The sequence below is a fragment of the Saccopteryx leptura genome, chromosome 1 (genome assembly GCF_036850995.1).
Source record: "Saccopteryx leptura isolate mSacLep1 chromosome 1, mSacLep1_pri_phased_curated, whole genome shotgun sequence".
Classification (NCBI taxonomy): domain Eukaryota; kingdom Metazoa; phylum Chordata; class Mammalia; order Chiroptera; family Emballonuridae; genus Saccopteryx; species Saccopteryx leptura.
In genome coordinates this window covers 247,859,716-247,875,114 of record NC_089503.1, presented here as the reverse complement: position 1 = coordinate 247,875,114, position 15,399 = coordinate 247,859,716, and the positions used below count along the sequence as shown (strand labels likewise).

Below are 15,399 nucleotides of genomic sequence, written 5' to 3'. Positions count from 1 at the left end.
CAGACACCTTCCTCTCTTTTAGCTGTTTCTTCTCAGTTACTTCTATGTGTCTCTCCAATGATGCTTCCTCTGCCAAGTTACCAAACTACACAGGCACAGACGCTGAGGGTATGGCCGTGTTTTCTGTTTCCACACCTACCAGTGACTCGGCTGAAATATGCCACTATCTCCAGTTGTGGCAAAATTCCATGTTTACATTTTTTCTGACTCTGTAAATATTGTTCATTCACACCACTTGCATTGCATCCTTTGTTCGGTCTACCTGGGGTTAGTAACTGGCCCTCTCTTAGATGCTCAGCTTTCCTGGTCCTCTCCCAGCTCTAGCGTGGTCTCCTATGCAGGGTGTCACACACTCCTCAGTGACATCCTAGTCTTGAGACTGGTTTGGATTCTTCTGGGTTGGATTTGGTTTCCTTGATCCTGTATTTCCTAGCTGATGCCCTTTAGCTAGAGCATACCCTCCAGTAGTTTCCTCAGAAAGGAAGGGAAACCTAGGATTCTGTATGTCTAAAAAGATCCTTATTCCTCTCACATATTTAGTTGATAATTTGACTAGGTACATACTTCTGGGCTAAAAATAATTTCTCTTCTGACTTTTGAAAGCCTTGTCCCTTTGACTGTTAGCCTTTAGCATTATGATCGCTAAGTCCAAGGCCATTTGGGTCCTTTGTTCTTTATTTTGACATATTTATTCATTCCAGTAGCTCAGGATGCCCCAAGCTTCTGTTTAACCCAAGAGTTGTGATGTGCCAAGGTGTGCATAACATTCATCCCCTGTGCCAGACCCTTTCATCTGAAGACGTAAGTCTTTGGTTCCAAACATTCTTTCCTCTTTTTCTGAAACTCCTGGTAGAAGCTGGAGTTCCTCGCTCGAGCCTCTGACCTGTCCAAGTTGCTCTTCTATCGCCCCTGCTCTAGGAGGTTTCCCAAGCTGTCTCCCATCCCATCTATTACATTTTCTTCGCTCTCATGTTAAATATCCAAGAGCCATCTCTTTCCCAAATGGTTCTTTTCATAGCAACAGGTGCTTCTATCATAAATGCACAGCTGACTCCTCTAAGGAGAATGTGAGAGTTTTCTTCTGTACACTACCTCATCCCTTTCCAGGGAGTTCTGCTTTTCCTTTTTATTTGAAACGCTCTCTGTTTTCTGTTGAGTTTCTTCAGAGGTTTAGGGACCCCTGGCTGAGTTGTGTGAGGGACTAAGGAGGACATTTGTGGCTGTACGGGAGTGAGCAGGGCTTACTGAAGGGGACAGAGAGGGCAAGAGCCCTGTCACTTCCCTGGGGACCCCCAGTATTAGAATCTATTGCTTTGCTCTGCTGGGCCACTCTGTGACCCACAGAGGATCCTTACAGTCTCTGGCCTCAGGTTGAGGACAGTGGGGCTAACAGCAAGGCTTCTACAACCTCACCCTCAGAAAGACCCCTCCCTCCCGTCCAGAACTGCTCAGGTTTGACCCAACCAGGCAGCAGGGCCACAATCCTCTGCTGAGAGATGGGTTGGGGTATGGGGTGCCCAGAGCCCAGCAGTTCCTTACACATCTGCCTTTAGCCTATCTTGGTCCCCTGTCCCAGCAGGTGTCCATATCTCAGATTCCATGCCTTTCTGAAGTTCCTTGGGATGAACTAGCCACACCCCGTCTGTCAGTCCTCGGACTGAGTTTTCTCTGGGTGGCATAGTCAGGTGTCACTTTCCCATCCTTTCCTTCTTTTCCAAGTCTGCTGCAGCTACTCAGCTATCATTGTCCCTCTCCTATTCTCTGTCACTCCTTTATAGTCATTGGAATAGCATTTCATGGGAAGATGGAGATAAATGTGTACTTTACCTGTCAGGCTTAACTGGACATCACCTAGTAAAGTTTATACAAACCAAATATTGGAACTAATATTTGTACTAATATTTCCAAGATGGAAGCAGGTGTCCATCTTGCAGGAGAAGCAAAGTGGAGCCTCCTCATTAGCCCCCACCCAATGCAGTGGGCTCAGAGTGGCGCCGGGTCCTGTCACCAAGGAGCCCAGAGCATAGAGTCCCTTTATACCCTAAAGCAGGGCTATCAATTCTCACAGGACCAGCTTTTACCCAGGACTTCTGACTCTACAGCAAGAATATGGGGTATCCAAGGCTGCTGGTGCCAGCCCCCCGCCGGGTCAGGTACAGCGAGCTGTGCTCCCAGCCTCGGCCCCCTTCTCCCCTTTGCCCAGCCCTAGGGCACATGCCCGCTTTCCTCCCAGCACTCCCTGCCCCTGCAGACAAGTAGAATTATGGCGTTTAGAGGCATTTGCCTCTGAGAAACTGCAAAAGGTGTTCTGGGGAAGAACAATTTAGAAAACAGTAAGTCACCAGGGCAACAAGCTCTTTCAGGGCCTGGCAGGCCCCAGGGGTCACAGGGCCCTTCTTGAGCGGCTAGAAACTGTGCCTATGGGGAAGAACTGAGGAGCACAGCAGGGCCAGGGCGACCCTGGTGGGAGTGGGGTTAGAGGCACAACTGTGTCCAGTGTCAGGTCAGGAGGCATCAATTGGGGCCCTGGAGCTGCTCCTGTCTCATTTCCATGGTGATCTGAGGGTGCTGGTGGGAGTTGGTGTGGGTGTATGAGCAGGGCTGGAGGGCTCCCCATGGGTAGCTGGAGGTCACAGCCAGTAGAGCCAACAGGGGCTGGGGTGGGATTGAGACCAGTGGGTCCTGGGAAGGGAGTATGTCTTCTCTCCGCCCTCCTCTCTGCACTAGCATGGTGGCAGCAGCTTAGATGTTTTTCAAATGTGTGTGCAGCAGGCTGAATACACACCTGCTGCAACATGTGGTCAATGGGCTGCATTTGCCAATGCTCTTGTTAGAAGTAAGAAGAAGGCAAGAGGAAAAGAGAGTTTGTATGTGGAGAAAGGCTATTGTCTAGAATGGGGAGAGGGGAGCCTGGCAGAGACCCAGCCTGGGTTAGGCACCAGACTCTATGGTGGCCTGTGCCAGCAAAGCAGGGATCACCTGGTGGTGAAAGCTGAACAGGCCACAGAGCAAGGAGCAAGAAGGTCCCAGCTCTGTGTCCTGTTTGTCATGGAGGAGGGTCAGTGTACCCAACAAGATTTAGGCATGGAAGATAAATCCACAGGACAGTGATAAGAACTGGAAAGATCATTCTGTCCCAGAGGGGCCAACACCTGGCCTCTGATCCGAGATGACATGTGAGGCACAGTGTGGGGGGCTCCCTGGACCCTCAGTATGGAGGGAGGGTGGGACATGGCTGAGTTGGTCTGAGCAGGGATCAGGGAGAAGCTGCAGTGCCGAAGGACAAAGTGAGGCTGCAGGAGTACATGGAGGTAGGGGTCGGGGGCAGCAGATGGGCATGGAGCCCACCACAACACCACACTCTCTGTCAAGGGTAGGGGTTCCCATCCAGGGACCCTGGGTGGTGCCAGAAACATTTGTGGCATTAGGACTGGGGAGCTCCTGACATTGACTAGGAGGGGGCAGGGATGCTGATCAATACACCACAATGCACAGACAGGCCCCCACAGACAATGACCAGCCCAAGTGTCAATAGTGCAAAGGGGCAGGGGAGAGTAGGGGGGACACATATCCGTGGCCTAGAAGCCACATTTGCCCCTACTCCTATCCAGCCAAAGCCACCCTCCCCTCAAAACAAACTCTTTGAAGCTCAGGAGTGTACCTCCCTCAGTGGAGACCAGGCACAGCTGGGCAGGGGCAGGATGGTCACGTGTTGTGGGCACAAGGCCAGGAGAGAAAGGTACAGGTAATTCTGAGAATCACTAATTCTCAGGTGGAGGAGACAAAAGTCTTGAGCTTTGAGATGTCAGTCCAAGTCAACCTTTTCAAAAAACGCCCCCCCCCCCCATGACTTAAAAACGAAAAGGGAAACAGTCTTATTTTACATTCTGAAGGCTTTAAAGGAAATTATATCCTTGGGAACATGACTTAATCTGTTATTTAGTCCCTCTGTCGGACTGTTGGAATGTTACAGCTCCCCAGTCGGAGGCAAAGGAGGCTGAGGTGAGAGAGGAACACTCCAGAAAGGAACAGTGTGTGACAAGCAGGCCAGGAGCCCTCCACAGAAGGTCAGCGAGTGCAGGGGGGAGCTTGAGGGGAGCGCTTGAGGGGAGCGCAAGGGGTGCAGCAGGCAGGGAAGAAGCCTGCAGGGAAGCTTCCTCTGCACACAGAAGGTTCCGGCCAAGGCAAGCACAGCTGGCTGAGGCCCCTGGTCCTCTAATCTCATCCATTTTTGGAGTGTGCACCTATTTATTGGCAGTCTGTTCTGTTGACCAATTAGACTGAGCCACAATCAATTAGCCATTATGCAAATGTTGCACCAGACTCTGTTCAGCAAGCTCACTCGGAAGGATCAGGAGATGCAAGGATCTGCCTCACCAAGAAGCTGCTTTTCATGAAAACACACAGATCAGTGGGAATCAAAGGAACAGAAAACAAAAGAAATCAGAAAAGAGACTCACCTTCATGCGGGCTGTCAGGAGATGTGAAAGCATTCTGGGATGATGGGACATTCTCAAAGAGAGAGGGCAAGGGGTAAGGGAAATATGTGGGTGAAGCCGAGACTATCCAAGATTCTGGATTCATAGATGAATGCATTGAAAACTAGAACAGCCCAGTTGGAGAAGAAAGTTCTGGACTGGGCATGACCACTTAGCCAGGATGATTTTTCCCAGAAAAAGTTCCAAGGGTATTTCTGCAGAGTGTGGGAGTGCCACCAACCAGGCACAGCAGAAGGAAGGAATTGGCCAAGCCCCCACCCTTTCAATGGCCAGACTCGGGGGCCAGCTGTTCATCATCAGTGGGGACAAAAAGAAGCCACAAGTGACCAAGAGGCTGTAGATGGAAAACCTTGCCCAAGGCCCAGACCCAACCGCTGCCTGTTCTGGTGTGGCCCACAAACTAAGAAAGTTGTTTCCATTTTTAAATGCCCCAAAAGTTAGCCTGACCTGTGGTGGCGCAGTAGATAAAACGTCAACCTGGAACGCTGAAGTCGCCGGTTCAAAACCCTAGGCTTGCCGGTAAAGGCACATATGGGAAGCAACTACTATGAGTTGATACTTCCCGCTTCTCCCCCCTTCCCCACACACCTTTCTCTCTCTCTCTCTCCTCTCTCTCTAAAGATCAATAAATAAAAAAAATTATATAAAAAAAATTAGGCCCTGGCCAGTTGGCTCAGTGGTAGAGCATCAGCCTGGAGTGCAGGAGTCCCGGGTTCGATTCCCGGCCAGGGCACACAGGAGAAGCACCCATCTGCTTCTCCACCCCCCCCCTTCTTCCTCTCTCTCTCTTCCCCTCCCACAGCCGAGGTTCCATTGGAGCAGGGTTGGCCCAGGCACTGAGGATGGCTCTGTGGCCTCTGCTTCAGGCGCTAGAATGGCTCTGGTTGCAACAGAGCGACGCCCCAGATGGGCAGAGCATCGCCCCCTGGTGGGCATGCCGGATGGATCCCGGTCAGGCGCATGCAGGTGTCTGTCTGACTGCCTCCCCGTTTCCAACTTCAGAGAAATGCAAAAAAAAAAAATAAATGGCCCAAAAGCTAAAAGAATAATAGTATTTTGTGACATGTGAAAATGATATATAATTCCAATTTCAGTGTCCACAAGTAAGTTTTATCAGAGTATACCATGTTTTTTTCTGTTTTTTGGGGTTTTTTTTGTATTTTTCTGAAGCTGGAAACGGGGAGAGACAGACTCCCGCATGCGCCCACCCGGGATCCACCTGGCACGCCCACCAGGAGCGATGCTCTGCCCACCAGGGGGTGATGCTCTGCCCCTCCGGGGTGTCGCTCTGCCGCGACCAGAGCCACTCTAGCACCTGGGGCAGCGGCCAAGGAGCCATCCCCAGCGCCCGGGCCATCTTTGCTCCAATGGAGCCTCGGCTGCGGGAGGGGAAGAGAGAGACAGAGAGGAAGGAGGGGGGGTGGAGAAGCAAATGGGCGCTTCTCCTATGTGCCCTGGCCAGAAATCGAACCCGGGTCCCCCGCACGCCAGGCCGACGCTCTACCGCTGAGCCAACCGGCCAAGGCCCATACCATGTTCATTGTTTATGGAATGTCTACTGTCTGGGGTGGCTTCATGGAGTTGAGTGGTTGTAGACAGATCATCTGGCTCTCAAAGCTGAAAACATCCTCACTGGCTCTTTGCAGGAATGCTGGCCAGGCTACTCTGGGCCATCCCTCCCCACCACAGTGCACACTCAAGGCTCAGCAAGGATTTGCTGAACATTCCTTGGGTACCAAAAATGAATCCGTTAGAAGCCTGTGTGAGCAACTCACATCTTTGAAAGCCTGGACATTTCCCAGAGAGGAGAGAAAAATGGGGACCACCTTCCAGAACTGCAAGGCGGACTGCAAGGCGCTGCCAGGGGCACAGTGCTCACTGCTGCCTCTATCCTGGCAGAAAGCTAATTTCCTCCTCCTCCTGGACCTGCCACCCATGTCCCCATGGCCATGGCGCTGATACCAAGAGAGTGCAACCACTTTACCCTCTCCTCCCCTACTGGACACCAGGCACGAGGTTGGGCAGACAATACGCTGCCATGAAAGGCAGGGGGCAGGAGGGGTTCCGTGAGATAATGAGGGTGGCAAAAGATGACCCTGGGGGGATGGGTCTCTCATTGACCTCCATGACTGTGAATCTGAGCAGCACATTATCGGAAATACCAAATGAGCAACCAAAACACAAAATTGGCAGGGGCTCCCAGCCCACACAAACCAAGCACTGGACCCCCTGTGCACCATGGCTCCAGCATGGTACCCCCCACAGTTTGGAGCCAAGAAGGGCCCGGCAGCCCCAACATGGAGACATAGGGTTCTCTCACCAAGGGTCACAAGCAGAAGAGGAAGAGAGACAGCATGTGCCATCCCAGAGAGTTAACTAGATGGTTAGAAGGTCAAAGGGCCAGCCTCCCAGGAGCTGGTGGACAGAAGCAAAAAGGAAACTGAATCTAACAACAGACTTATTGCAAAGCCCACTGATCACACATGCAAGAGTGTGAGGGCCTGAGAAACACTCTTATTCAGAAGCAGCAAGAAACTGAAGAGGAAGAGGAGGAGAAGAAAAGAGAAGAGAAAGAAAAGAAAAGGAAGAAAAGAAAAGAAAAGAGAAAAGAAAGAGAGGCAGGAGGGAACAGCCTACAGCCAGCTGCCAGCAGGGAGTGGCTGGAGTGGTGTCATTTACGGTTACCAGCAGAGCCAGGCACAGGGCAGTTCCTTGGCAACTCACCTGCGGAGGAGTTTGGACTTGAGTGATGCCCGAGAGGTGCTCCAGGTGCTGAGCTCGGGGCTGCTTAGAGCTGTGGGCCTGGTGTGGTCAAGCACTGTGAGGTCCTTGCCTTGCTTCCACAGCTCATAGCGCTCTGGCTGCAGGATGCGCACGAAGACGTCCATGGAGATCTTGACCATGTCCTTCCGGCACGTGCACTGCAGGAGGCAGGGTGGAGACCCTCTGAGCCTGAGGGTGAGCCACCCTACTCTAGACAGGAAATAACATCCTCCTGTCCCAGGTGGAAGTTAAAGCCACTGAATGTCCTTTTTTGAGCCATACCCCTTAAATGGGAGCCTCTAGTCCAGGGGTCTCAAACTCGTGGCCCAACGAACAATTTTGTGCGGCCCGCAGATTAATCCACGAAGTTCAAAATATTTTGGATAAAATTAAGTAAGCCTAGGGGCCTACTTGTATTTTTCATTTCTCTAGCATCCTAGCTAGATATTAGCTTAGTTAACAGCAGTTGTGATGCGAACTACAGTTTCTGGTCGTTTTGTGACACTGAGTAAACTGCATGTACGATTGTGCTTGTTGTACTGATTTTTTTTTGTTTTCAACTGCAGTGAGAAAAGTGTTGCGTAACAGTTGCCTTTTGTAGACCTAGTGTGGCCCGCCAAACGGCTGTGATCTTGCTGTGGCCCACATGCTGAGTTGAGTTTGAGACCCCTGCTCTAGTCCATCACCTGCCACATGGTACCATGGAATGATTGTGAGGCGGCTTGGAGCAGGTGATGCCCTGAACAGGAAGTCCCTGTGTCCAGAAGCTTCAAGCAAGGGGCAAACACATGTGATGAGGACAGGCTCAAACAGGGTCTCTCTTATACAACACCACCCCCTCCAGCAAACCACATGTTCTCAGAGCCTCTACCTCCATGTTACAATGTCGTGGTGGCCCCTAGGACTGGGCATGTGCAGGAGGGACCAAACCATAGGTATCCTGGGGACACCTGACACTTGAGGGAGTTGTGAGAAACTTGAGGGAGTTGTGAGGGGGCCAGAGAAACCAGCCAAGAATCCCAGAATCTAAGCACAGATAATTAGCCCTCAGTCAATGAGAAGAACCCAGGTGACTCTGGCCTTACCTACCTATGAATGAGGCCAAGATCAGACCAGAAGAGCATCCTACTTTGAAAAAGAAGGCGAAACAGAGGGGATACTTCTGGTCTAGAGCAGGGCTGGCAACCTCCATAAAAGGCCAATCTTTTCAGCTTTGTGGCCCACACAGTCTCTGTCACAACCTCTCAACTTTGCACTGTAGCTGGGAATCATCAGATATTACATAATAAACTAATGGGCATGGCTGTGTACCAATAAAACTTAATTTACAAAAAGAGGCGAGGCCGGATTTGGCACAGGCTATAGTTTGCTGGCTTCTGGTCTAGGCTCCAGAGCAGGGGTCCCCAAACTTTTTATACAGGGGGCTAGTTCACTGTCCCTCAGACCATTGGAGGGCTGGATTATAAAAAAAAACTATGAACAAATCCCTATGCACACTGCACATATCTTATTTTAAAGTAAAAAAACAAAACAGGAATACAATATTTAAAATAAAGAACAAGTAAATTTAAATCAACAAACTGACCAGTATTTCAATGGGAATTATGGGCCTGCTTTTGGCTAATGAGATGGTCAATGTCCGGTTCCATATTTGTCACTGCTAGCCGTAACAAGTAATATGACGTGCTTCCGGAGCTGTGACACGTGTGTCCCGCATCACCGGAAGTAGTACTGTACGTGAGCGATGTCGCGCTTTGTGGAGCATCCGCATCCTGTGCTCCTCTCACTGACCACCAATGAAAGAAGTGTCCCTTCCAGAAGTGTGGCGGGGCGGATAAATGGCCTCAGGGGGCCACATGTGGCCCACGGGGCCGTAGTTTGGGGACTCCTGCTCCAGAGTATAGAGCAGTCCCTACAATGTTGGCAGACTTCCAGAAGAGGGCTCTCCACAGGGATGGCTAAAGCCGTGTGGAAGCTCAGGAAGGGGGTCCAGAGGATGAGGGGACCTCAGGAGTGGCCTTGATCCTGGGATGCCACACTTGCCTTCCTCTAAAGTAGGCACAGTCCTTGCCTCCTTCTGGAGACACACACACCTGAGGACATGCCTGTCCTGAGAACCATGACAGGAGGTCTTGGGGTAGCTATCCCTCAGGGACACCTGCACGGCAGTCCCTGAAAGCTGAGACTCTTGTGACCACTCTATCTGCCTCCCTGTCAAATAAACAGGCTCTGGAAAAGCCCTTTTCCAACCGTAACTAAAAACTAATTTCTATTTTAAATGCACATCTCTCCCTCCTTTTTCAACCTTGCTGTCACTGCTACTTTCTCAAAGGAAATGAAAGAAACAATAAGGAAATCAATTAAATGAGGCAATTATGTACATTGCCCTGACAAGCCCCTCAAATTTCCCTCAATTTTCTCCAGAAACACTGAAGTATTTATGACCCTAAATCCAAGGCTATTGGGGGTGGGGTGCAAGAGAAGCTGCAGAAAATGTCCTGGGGAATTTCCTGCAGCCCCAGCACCCCCCACTGTCCCCAATCCCAAGGGCTTAGACTTATAAACAGCAATGACACAATCACTCCAAGAGGGAGGAAATATTTATGGCCAAGAGATTCCCAGCAAACTCAATTCATTTAATGAAAAATGCACAACACAGAAAGGTTGGCAGTGTAATTTGTGGAGTAGCGAGACCACAGATGGTGCCTATGTTTCAGAATCCTGGCTGAGCCACGGCCTCACCTGCATCACCACTGACAGCAGTTTAAGGAATTTATACTGAGCGGCTCTGCAATTGCTTTTAAGTAATTAAAAAAGCACCTGTGTGCACCCATAGAGGGATCACATGGACACAAGTCAGGGAGCCAACTGCCCCAATGGCCTAGAGCCCAGCCTGTCCCCACTGCCCCAACCAGAACAAAGCTACTCGGGACAGTCACTCTCACAGCTCTGTGCAGATTCTGGGTGAAATGGGGTTTGCCATGGGCTGAGGGTGGAGATTTAGGGAGCATGGGCACCTGGTCAGAAAACAGAAGGAAGAAAGCAGGTCCTCTGGGTCCTAGGAAAGGGAAGTGACAGCTTACTGGACTTAGGACTCAGTCACAGTCACCTACCTCCATGGGCTGAGCAACTGAGCAGCTTAGCCCAGTGATGCAGGCACTGCAGACCCATCAATGTGTTTCAGCCGATAATTTGGGTAAGGAAGTTGCTACGGTAACTTCTTATTAGGGGCTTTCAAGGGCTGAACATGCCAGACCTGCAACAGCTTCTCCCACCTGGCCACCTTCTCTTCTGGGGTCGTGCATAGTGGGTATCACATGCAGCTATTTCACTCTGGGCCCAGAAGCATGCATGGAGTGCCCCCATCCTGCAGAGGCCATCCTGGAAAGGGGGTGGGAGCAGGAGGGAGACTCGAGGCTGGTGGTGGAGTTCTCAGGACAGCCTCAAAGCCGTGCCCAGGGAGGAAACTGAGTCTGAGAACAAACTGCACTATTGTTTTCCCTAGATTGTCTCCCCTCGGTCAGTTGGGCTCCCCAAACTTCTGGGATACACGTTTTCATAAGGATCTGCTAGACTGACTAAAACTGACAGTTTCTGCTGCTCTCATTCCAGCTCCTCAACCTGGCAGTCCCCCAGCAGCACTGCGACAGAGACAGAATGCACCTTCCCAAGGAGTTTGGCCATGTCTTTAGTTTCTGATGGAGAAACTGAGCACCACCTGACCAGGTAGTGGTGCACTGGATAGTGTTGACTTGGGATGCTGAGGACCCAGGGTCAAAACTCTGAGGTCACTGGCTTGAGCGTAGGCTCATCCAGCTTGAGCACAGGATCGCTGGCTTGAGCGTGGGATCATAGACATGACCCCATGATCGCTGGCTTGAGCCCAAGATTGCTGGCTTGAAGACCAAGGTCACTGGCTTGAGCCTAAAGTCACTGGCTTGAGCCCAAGATCACTGACTTGAGCAAGGGGTCATTCACTCTCCTGTAGCCCCCCGGTCAAGGCACATATGAGAAAGCAATCAATAAACAACTAAAGAGACTAAGGAGCCACAATGAAAAATTGATGCTTCTCATCTCTCTCCCTTCCTGCCTATCTGTCCCTCTGTCTCTCTCTCTGTCTGTCACACACACACACACAAAGAGGCATAATCACGGTGCAGTGTAGGGGATGCAGAGTGTGTGGCCTGGGTTCTACTGATGGTCTGTTCTCACAGATGGTCCGTTCCAAGACAAGCTGTACTATCAATGGGTCCCCTCCCCAAGCCTGCCTGTCTACCTTGGGATGGGCCTCTCATCCACAGGGTGGGCCTGTCCACTAAGGGCTCAGCCCCTATCTTCTCACCCCCATCCCAAGATCCTGGGCCCAGCACCTATAGCCCTTCTCCATTCACCACTGATGCCAGCAGAGTGAAGAGGCACATTTGGGCTGGGGCTGAAGGGCACCCCTCTCTATACCCCCAACACTCGTGAACAGAAACTGGCTCTCAAATAGTGCCTAACATCAAGAGAGGCCTAACAGGCCACAAAGTGTATCTCAAAAAGCCCTTGACAGTGCCACCATTCCAGGAGCTAGCTGCCTGCGCCAGTTTAATTAATCAATAGAATGTGTTCAATGACACTCTCTGAATACAGGAGGAACAAGTGCTGTTTCAAGTGACAGCATAGAGAAGGCACAGCTCCACCACCTGCAAACTTTCCCGGAAGAGGAAGGACAGGATGGCTTAGCCACCATCGCCTCATGCTGCCCCTAGCAAGGCCTGGCTGTTGGAGACAGCAGATACCGGATGTAACCAGACAGAGATGGAGGCACAGCTCTGACAAGCCCTGAACAAAATGCAGAATGTGGCTCCTCTCAGCAAGCATGCCACTCACCTCCCCTTCCTAGGGATCTCACCCAAGGAAGTGAGAAATCCAGACAAAGCAGCTCTCTGCTTCATTACTGAGAGAAGCATACACACACGCACACTCATGCATAGGAAAAATTCTAACCATGCTGTTCAACAATTGTGGACAGATTGGATAAATGATAAATCCACCCGACAACACTATTTAAATAACAGAAACGTTCTCAGGACAGATTTGTTATCTGAAGAAATACAAAATGCAAGGTCAAGAATATAGTAAATCCAATTAAGAGCAAAAATCTTTAGAAAAATACAAGGACATTCATCAAACACCAACCATGGTTCTTGGGTTTGTGGAGTCAAAAAATCTTTGTGTTTATTTATTTTTCTAAATCTCTTTACTGAGCAGGTATATGATTTAAGTCAGACTGGGTAAATTATTATGGGGGCAAATCTGGCCTGCCACCTCTTTTTGTAAATAATATTTTGTTACATCACCCTATCCTCTGCTGTGTAGGTGTTACTATGGCAGAGCTGAACAATCACACAGAGACTGCATGGCCTGCAAATCCCCAAATAGTCACTATCTAGTCCTTTACAGAAAGTATGTCCAACTTTGATTTAAGTTGTAAAATAATTTTTATAGGGTAACTTGAGATCTAAGGACCTCAGTTGTGAAGCTCTCACATGCCAACTTCAGTGAAATGTGTGAGTGATTACAGATATGTGCTCTGGGCTGAATTGTGTCCCCCCAAATTCCTATGTTGAAGCCCTGAAGCTCACCCAATGTGATTGTATCTGGAGACAGGAGCATTAGGAGTTAATTAAGGTTAAATGTAGTCATAAGGGTGGGGTCCCGACCATACAGGACTGATATCCTTTTAAGAAAAAGAAGAGACCTCAAATCTCTCCCAGGTCCACCACCCCTCAACATGTGAGGACATAGCAAGAAGTCGGCCATCTGCAAACCAGGAAAAGAGTCCTCAGCAGAACCCAATGACCCTGGCACTCTGATCTCAGACTTCCAACCTCCAGAATTGTGAGAGATAAATGTCTGTTGTTCAAGCCTCTCAGTCTCCAATGCTTTGTTACAGTAGCCTGTGCTGACTGAGATGGGTATCTATGGGGAACTTACTATTGTCCCATGTTTTACTGAGCATGGCGAGCTGTGCACTCCCCACTTCCTGGTTCCAGAATCCACTCTCACCCTGTGCCAGGAGCACCTACAGCCTGATGCCCAGAGGCCTGGCCTCAGTTTCCACCTCTAGGTCACATGCCCCCCACCTGCAATCTCAGCTGGCCACTCACGGTGAGGAAAACAGGACCTCAGTGGGCCTGGGCCAGCTGTATTTCTAACACACTGGGGCTCAGACCCCACCTTAAACAGCACCTATGGGCCCAGTGGGACCTGCCCCATACTGTTTGGAGGCATAGTTTCCCCTCCTAACAGAGGTGCCAGCTCTTAACCTAAGCCACAGATTTCACATTTTCTGACTGGGGCTACCCCAGGGTTTTCTGTGTTACTAAACTCAGACACTCATAAATAAAAGAACACAGGATCAAGGTCTTTGAAATGACACCTCAGGAATGAAGGGGCCAGGCCTCTGGTCCCCCAGTTTAACTGAAAAGTATTACTCCAGGGCCTACAGCAGAAAGTGAAAAACTGACAACCTTCAAGGTGAGGTCTTCTTGTTCTATCTTTTGTGGTGGTGGTGTGGATGGGATCCCTCTTCTCACTATATGCTACACCTGCAAGCTGTTAACATCTGTATGTTGTTAAGGGGAACATTTAAGATGAGGTCTGAGATACAGGCATGGCTTCTCCAATAACAGAGCATTGTTTCAAACCTCCTTAGCCTTAAGAACAGTCTGACTCAGAGAGGAAGCAAGCGCTAAGGACCTTTAATTTCCCAAGGTTTTAGATGTTTAAAAAGAAAGGCACAGCTCTCAGATTATATTCTGCAATTGAAACCATAAAAACCCAGAGCAAAATGGTTTCCAACTTTTAGCTCAAAATGAGTCCCAACACCCACGTCTGATTATACCCTCTGTCTAATAAGGCTGAATTGATGCAGTTTCACCGCACAACACTGGGCCCTGCCCTGCAGCATACAGCAGAATTGCGAAGAAATACACACATGTGAGAGACAGGAATGTGGGTACAGAGAAGAGCTACATCCACTAGTGTCCACTTGACCCTCCCCTTGGTTGCCAGGAAGAAGCACCTAGTATGTGCTCTTCTCGTCCTGCCACTCCAGTTACTGGCACTTTTGCCTAGATGAGGCTCTGGAAGAGGTCTCTGCTCTTGCCTCCTTGCCCACCCCATAACTAAACCTCAGGACTCATCAGAGTCCCTCAGGTATGCATGTGTCCAACTCCAGATCAGCAAGAAAGGGAGACAGGGAAAGAAGTGGGGAGAGAGGGGGGACAGGACAAGCAGAGAGGGGAGGGGAGGAAAGGAGGTGGGAAGAGAGGCAATAGGGAGGAGGAAGGGAGGGGACAGATGGGGGTAGGGAGGCTTTGGTGTGGCTGGAGCTTCACAGGGCAGAACCCCAGCCACCAGAGCTCAGGTCATTCCCCACACAGGGTACCCCCAATACCAAGCTTTCTGTCACATAAGCACTGGCCTATGTGACCCCAGTAGCTCAAACCCATCAGACTTATACAAAAGGCTGGAGTCTTGAGAGTTCCAGCCAGAGGCTCAACAAGACGTACATTTGTCACTTCTAAATGACAAATGACAAGAGTTACAACCAGCAAGTCTAAGGGCCCTGGGCCTAATGTGAGCCCCGAGCCAAGAGCAATGAGGCCCTCGCCCTGCATCAGAAGACTGACACATCAAATAGCCTGACACTCATGGCAGGGTCTCCTAGGACCTGCTGCTAAGTTAAAGGAAAACGAGAAAACAGGGTAGGGTGGAGGTTTGATACTGGTTATCAGAGCAGGGCTCCAAGCAGAGACAAACAGACTTCTTTCCAAAGCATGAAAAACAAAAATTGAAATGTCATCTGGCTCAGAGCTGGTGGCCTGTGGGGTCTAGCAGCGCTTGGCTGGAGCTGTCCCAGTTGCAGAGGGCAGAGGGTAGAGGGCAGGCTCAGAGGGCCAATGGTGCCCGGGCTCTCCATGCTTATGGCACATGGCAGGGCACCTCCCCGAGGGATCAGCCACCAGCACAAGACCCTGACTGCCAGAGGAGACCCCACTGCAGGCCTATAACCGAGGACTGACCGCCTCAACTCCAGCTCTTCCAGCTTGAAAGCAAAATAAATTTAACCTTTTCACAGGTGAATATG

At 50.3% G+C, this 15,399-nt stretch overlaps 1 protein-coding gene across 5 annotated transcripts in view; it reads right to left on the bottom strand.

Annotated features, from left to right (window-relative positions):
• The window catches only part of KDM4B (lysine demethylase 4B), a 169,365-nt gene that overhangs the window by 28,982 nt on the left and 124,984 nt on the right, over window positions 1-15,399 (bottom strand). For all 5 annotated transcript variants that reach the window (XM_066344809.1, XM_066344812.1, XM_066344813.1 and 2 more), the window contains exon 10: window positions 7,224-7,420. In XM_066344809.1, coding sequence (XP_066200906.1) covers window positions 7,224-7,420 — 197 coding nt within the window. The remainder of the gene's footprint in view (window positions 1-7,223; window positions 7,421-15,399) is intronic.